The sequence below is a fragment of the Schistocerca serialis genome, chromosome 1 (genome assembly GCF_023864345.2).
Source record: "Schistocerca serialis cubense isolate TAMUIC-IGC-003099 chromosome 1, iqSchSeri2.2, whole genome shotgun sequence".
Lineage (NCBI taxonomy): Eukaryota > Metazoa > Arthropoda > Insecta > Orthoptera > Acrididae > Schistocerca > Schistocerca serialis.
The window spans coordinates 1,150,102,959-1,150,110,195 of NC_064638.1; the positions used below are offsets into that span (position 1 = coordinate 1,150,102,959).

Below are 7,237 nucleotides of genomic sequence, written 5' to 3' on the forward strand. Positions count from 1 at the left end.
TCGTCTGGTCCGTATGCTTTTCCGCTACTAAGTGATAGCAGTTGTTTTTCAATTCCGATATCGTTTATTTCAATATTTTCCATTTTGGCGTCCGTGCGACGGCTGAAGTCAGGGACCGTGTTACGATTTTCCGCAGTGAAACAGTTTCGGAACACTGAATTCAGTATTTCTGCCTTTCTTCGGTCGTCCTCTGTTTCGGTGCCATCGTGGTCAACGAGTGACTGAATAGGGGATTTAGATCCGCTTACCGATTTTACATATGACCAAAACTTTTTAGGGTTCTTGTTTAGATTGTTTGCCAATGTTTTATGTTCGAATTCGTTGAATGCTTCTCTCATTGCTCTCTTTACGCTCTTTTTCGCTTCGTTCAGCTTTTCCTTATCAGCTATGATTCGACTACTCTTAAACCTATGATGAAGCTTTCTTTGTTTCCGTAGTACCTTTCGTACATGATTGTTATACCACGGTGGATCTTTCCCCTCGCTTTGGACCTTAGTCGGTACGAACTTATCTAAGGCGTACTGGACGATGTTTCTGAATTTTTTCCATTTTTGTTCCACATCCTCTTCCTCAGAAATGAACGTTTGATGGTGGTCACTCAGATATTCTGCGATTTGTGCCCTATCACTCTTGTTAAGCAAATATATTTTCCTTCCTTTCTTGGCATTTCTTATTACACTTGTAGTCATTGATGCAACCACTGACTTATGATCACTGACACCCTCTTCTACATTCATGGAGTCGAAAAGTTCCGGTCTATTTGTTGCTATGAGGTCTAAAACGTTAGCTTCACGAGTTGGTTCTCTAACTATCTGCTCGAAGTAATTCTCGGACAAGGCAGTCAGGATAATGTCACAAGAGTCTCTGTCCCTGGCTCCAGTTCTGATTGTGTGACTATCCCATTCTATACCTGGTAGATTGAAGTCTCCCCCTATTACAATAGTATGATCACGAAACTTCTTCACGACGTTCTGCAGGTTCTCTCTGAGGCGCTCAACTACTACGGTTGCTGATGCAGGTGGTCTATAGAAGCATCCGACTATCATATCTGACCCACCTTTGATACTTAACCCAGATTATTTCACATTCGCATTCGCTAATAACTTCACTGGATATTATTGAATTCTTTACTGCTATAAATACTCCTCCACCATTGGCGTTTATCCTATCCTTGCGGTATGTATTCCATTCTGTGTCTAGGATTTCATTACTGTTCACTTCCGGTTTTAACCAACTTTCCGTTCCTAATACTATATGCGCACTATTTCCTTCAATAAGAGATACTAATTCAGGAACCTTGCCCTGGATACTCCTGCAGTTTACCAATATTACGTTAACTTTTCCTGTTTTTGGTCTCTGAGGACGGACGTTCTTTATCAACGATGATAATGTCCTCTCTGGTAAGCCGTCAGGTATTTTATCGTTTCGCCCAACGGGGGGTCCCTCTAACCTAAAAAACCCCCGTGTGCACGCCACACGTACTCTGCTACCCTAGTAGCTGCTTCCGGTGTGTAGTGCACGCCTGACCTGTCTAGGGGGGCCCTACAGTTCTCCACCCAATAACGGAGGTCGATGAATTTGCAACCATTATAGTCGCAGAGTCGTCTGAGCCTCTGGTTTAGACCCTTCACACGGCTCCAAACCAGAGGACCGCGATCGACTCTGGGCACTATGCTGCAGATATTAAGCTCAGCTTGCACTCCGCGTGCGATGCTGGTTGTCTTCACCAAATCAGCCAGCCGCCGGAAGGAACCAAGGATGGCCTCAGAACCCAAGCGGCAGGCGTCATTCGTTCCGACATGTGCTACTATCTGCAGCCGGTCACACCCAGTGCGTTCAATAGCTGCCGGAAGGGCCTCCTCCACATTACGGACGAGACCCCCCGGCAAGCACACCGAGTGCACACTGGCATTCTTCCCCGACCTACCCGCTATTTTCCTGAGGGGCTCCATAACCCGCCTAACGTTGGAGCTCCCTGTAACTCATAGGCCCGCCCTCTGTGACTGTCGGGACCTTGCCGGAGAATCGGCCACTGGCCCAACAGGCGAGGCATCCTGTGGTGGCTCGGAAACGATGTCATCACCACTAGGAAGCACCCCGTACCTGTTGGAAAGGGGTAAGGCAGCTGCCACGCGGCCAGATCCCACCTTCGCCTTTCGGAGAGGCACGCGCGAGCCCACCACTGTCCGCCATTCACCCTGGAGTGATGGCTGACCGGTAAGATGCTCACTGCCGGAAGACGCAGCGACATCAGGGGTTCCATGTGATTCCAAGGCCACCGAAGTAGGCATAGGTCTCACCACAGTTGCCCCAACGCCACTACGAGCCGACGCCTGCGCCTCGAGCTCGATGAGCCTAACAGACAAAGCCTCCACCTGCCCCCGAAGAGTGGCCAATTCTCCTTGCGTCCGCTCACAACAACCACAGTCCCTACACATGACTATGTTTACCCTACTCTATACAGTGACAAATTCCCAAGATAATCTTCTGATGAGCTATTCTGATAATCAAGAAACACTCACTGAAATACGAGACGCGAAAACTACGCTAGGTTTTCCCAGAAAAACTATTTAAAAGCTAAGCGCAGCAAATAAGTACAAAAACGCTTTATACAAACAGTACTCGCTGCTGCTGGTGCTCTCGCTCTGGCTGTCACAAGACAACTGCTGATTCAAGTGACTAGTGGCTAACGGCCGCGAAACAAACAAAAGACGGTTTTAGGGCGCTTTCTGTTCTAAACGATCAAGAAAACACTAAGAAATCTAACACGAAAACTACGTAAAGTTTTATCAAGAACTGTTAGTTACTATGCAGAGCAGATAAACACAAATAGAATCCCTTCCTTAGTGGAAGGTCGTAAACAAAATGCAAAATAAACGCTTTATACAAACAGTACTCGCTGCTGCTGGTGCTCTCGCTCTGGCTGTCACAAGACAACATGTACATTTAACAATTAAGCGTCAGCAAGGAGAATTAGTGATGAAATCATAGGAGGCAATGTTGTGCAACCTTAGCAGGGACAAGATCCGACTGTTTGGGAGTAGGATCTTACAATCTGAGACAGTGTTCCGAGACAAACTTCCGTCACAATGACCGCAAACGTGACATCAGATCCGCCTAGCAACAGCGATCTGAACGCCCATTGGCTGAAGGTTTGGATATCTATATATATGTAGGGAACGAGAGAAGTGTCCTTATTGGCTGAGGGAGAAAGGGGGGGGTCTCTCTTGTCCTTTGGGAAGGCAGGCCGAGTCAGTCACGAGGAGCCACTCAAAACGCATGGTCGAGTAACCGGGGCGGCTCTAAAAGAACGGTCGCGAGTGCATATTTCAGATGTTAAACAGGATATAAAGTGAAGTTATTAGTTATAAGAACGCCACGTGACGTGGGCAGTGTCTGTCATTATGTACAGTCAGAAAAACGGAGTTAATGTGTGGAAAGGGTGGAATATCACGGCGTAGTTCAGAACCCCCATATTGCAAATGCTGATTCTATGACATGTGTGACAAAGCAATTTCTGTATTTAAAAAAAGTATGGTACAAACGTTGTTGACAATTAACAACTGGCATCCCTAAACACTCCACCTCAGCAGGATCACCACCTACATGGAACCTGGCGACTTAGCGCTACCACTGTGCGACGAGGGACTTACCGAAGCATCAAGACACCACGTTAGTGATACCGCCCAGAGATGTACTTACTTCTCGCTACAATGTCAACGAGGGTGTTGTAAAACGACTTCAGCATGTTCTTCGGCACAAGGGTGCGAAGGAACTTCTCCTTCTCTATGACAATGCAAGGCCTAACGAAAGTCTGCACAGCAGAGAGGAGCTGACAAAACTTCATTGGACTGTTCTGCCTCATCCACCCAACAGCCCGAACCTCGCACCTTCCGACTTCCATCTGTTTGGTCCAATGAATGATGTACTCCACAGGGAGCAGTACATGGATGATGGAGAGGTTACTGATGCATCAAAACTGTCTCCGACGTCGACGTCGTACCAGGAGGGCAAATGAGCCTTCCCAGTAACGTCGCGTAAGGCTGGTTCATTGAACGGAGATTATGGCGAAAAATAGATATGGTGTACCGGAATCCTGAATAAAACCAACCTGACGTCTTCAACTTTTATAGTCCCGTCTTCCTCAGTTGCGTGTAAGATTACTGTATGTTGATAATTCTTGCTTATGGACCGTCTGACAGCAACTGAATAAAACACAATTTTAGTGCTATACGGGTTTCGCCTTATTTTCTGCAAGGCATCATCAGTGGCCTGGAATATGTACATATGTTTGCTATTTAATTTACATTTTTGTCACTGTGCCTATAGGTTATAAACAGTTCTGGTGGTTGGTATTTCCTATTAAGTAGTAATGTTTTGAACTGTAATTACAGGTTGCGTGGACAATTTCTTACATATTACGCTCCTGTTGCATTTTTGGTGTTGTTCTTCTTCTTATGAATGCCAATTTGCGGTTTTTTTCACATTCCACAGCACTATGAACTGAACGCTTGTTTCAATGCAATGTTTTGGTTTCTGTTGCCGACTGTCAAATGTTTTTGCCAAAGATCGAATGTTATTGCCAAATTTTCGAGTGTAATTTTTGAAGTATCTGTGATCTGTTCGTGTATGCATACGTGTGTGTGTGTGTTTTGGTGTGATATAATTTTTTGTGCTGTGTGTGTGTGTGTGTGTGTGTGTGTGTGTTATGGTGTGGTACATATATAACTATTTTCGTGGCCTCTGCACACACACACACACACACACACATACACACAAGCAGAGCCCACAAAATATTATATATATATATATATATATATATATATATATATATATATATATATATATATATCTTCATCTACATCCTCTTCCATTTCCATAATATTGTCCTCAAGTACGTCGCCCTTGTATAGACCCTCTATATACTCCTTCCACCTTTCTGCTTTCCCTTCTTTGCTCAGAACTGCTGGGTTTCCATCAAAGCTCTTGATATTCATGGAAGTGGTTCTCCTTCCTCCAAAGGTCTCTTTAATTTTCCTGTAAGCAGTGTCTATCTTATCCCTAGTGAGATAAGCCTCTACATCCTTACATTTGTCCTCTAGCGATCCCTGCTTAGCCATTTTGCACTTCCTGTCGATCTCATTTTTGAGACGTTTGTATTCCTTTTTGCCTGCTTCATTTACTGCATTTTTATATTTTCTCCTTTCATCAATTAAATTCAATATTTCTTCTGTTATCCAAGGGTTTCTACTAGCCCTCGTCTTTTTACCTATTTGATCCTCTGCTGCCTTCACTATTTCATCGCTCAAAACTACCCATTCTTCTTCTACTGTATTTCTTTCCCCCATTCCTGTCGATTGTTCCCTTATGCTCTCCCTGAAACTCTGTACAACTCTGGTTCTTTCAGTTTATCCAGGTCCCATCTCCTTAAAATTCCCACCTTTTTGCAGTTTCTTCAGTTTTAATCTACAGTTCATAACCAATAGATTGTGGTCAGAGTCCACATCTGCCCCTGGAAATGTCTTACAATTTAAAACCTGGCTCCTAAATCTCTGTCTTACCATTATATAATCTATCTGATACCTTTTAGCATCCCCAGGGTTCTTCCATGTATACAACCTTCTTTCATGATTCTTGAACCAAGTGTTAGCTATGATTAAGTTATGCTCTGTGCAAAATTCTACCAGACGGCTTCCTCTTTCATTTCTTAGCCCCAATCCATATTAACCTACTATGTTTCCTTCTCTCCCTTTTCCTACTGACGAATTCCAGTCACCCATGACTATTAAATTTTCGTCTCCCTTCACTACCTGAATAATTTCTTTTATCTCATCATACATTTCATCAATTTCTTCGTCATCTGTAGAGCTAGTTGGCATATAAACTTGTACTACTGTAACAGGCGTGGGCTTCGTATCTATCTTGGCCACAATAATGCGTTAGCTATGCTGTTTGTAGTAGCTTACCCGTACTCCAATTTTTTTTATTCATTATGAAACCTACACCTGCATTACCTGCAGACGGTCCATAAGTAAAAATTATCAACATACCATAATAAAACCAACCTGCTTTCAGAAATTACTTATTGAATGCCCGTTATAAATGGCTCATGCGTCGCCCGACCCCCGTCAAAAATGCTATTTTTTTCTATAGCTTGGCCATCTGGAGGTCCCACTTCTGCCACTTTCATTTCTGGCCAAGCTCTACATGTAGCGTAAACTTTGACGAAATCGTTGATGACGATTAGACGCTGTCCCTTCGTCAGTCCATATTTTCTACTCATTAGCAGCAACATAATAGAATTAAATAGGGCAACTAAGTTACAAGTGTGGAGTGTGTACTGTGCTGTACTTACTGGAGGTGCCCTCGTCTTTGACGTCCTGGACGATGCGCCGCACGCTCTGCGTGAACTTGCCCACCAGGTTGGTTCCCGCTGAAACAGAAAGGAGAGCGACCGGAATGAAACTGTGGAAGGCACTGTTTTTTTTCATTCCTGCCTGCATTCAGACCAGCTACCATTACTATATAGCGGATCGTATTTTCCACAGATGGTTTCTTAGCCGTCACATCAGTCACTCAAATGTATCTATATGTACACCCCCCATTTACACACATACACTTCCATATTTGTATGTAGAAATTCATGTTTTTCAGATATACCCTTGAGTGACCGGTGTGCCGTTGTCCATGTTCCGTCACGTGGAGGTTGACAATTTTTGTGGAATGGCAGTGATAATGAATTATCAACAGCTGTCTGAACTTACAAAATGAAATATAAAGTAAAATTAGTGATTCAAGTAAAATAAAATGGAAATTAGTCAAATGTTAGTATAGTAATTAGTGATTTAAGTAAATGAACACAGAGATCAGTTAGATGTTAGTATAAGTTATTAATAAAAGTTAGAAAGATAAATAAAAATGAAAATGAATGGAATCCCATCGTCAACTAGACTATAATGGGAAAGAGACGGCACTATTACATCAGGGGCTGCTCTCCGCTAGAGGGCAGAGGCGTTCTTTCTAAACTGTTGGAGGGCAAAACGCCTCAGTTATCAAAGAGCCAAGCAATAGAATGAAAAAATATTCTTACCTGAGGAAGCCGGCAGCACGAGAAAGAAATCCACCCACTCCCTGGCGTTAGAAACGTTATTACGTTCGCGTGGTGAGCTCCTTTCCAGAAACGACCTTTAGTGCTTATGAGATTCATGCATCGGGCAGGCATGTGGTAGAGAGCTTC

General features: G+C 43.7%; 1 protein-coding gene across 1 annotated transcript in view; it reads right to left on the reverse strand.

Moving 5' to 3' along the window:
* LOC126456094 (uncharacterized) overlaps positions 1 to 6,491 on the reverse strand; it is a 197,627-nt gene extending 191,136 nt beyond the window's left edge. The window contains exon 1 of the mRNA XM_050091853.1: positions 6,356 to 6,491. Within this exon, the coding sequence (XP_049947810.1) occupies positions 6,356 to 6,491 (136 nt within the window). The remainder of the gene's footprint in view (positions 1 to 6,355) is intronic.
* Positions 6,492 to 7,237: the final 746 nt, after the last annotated feature.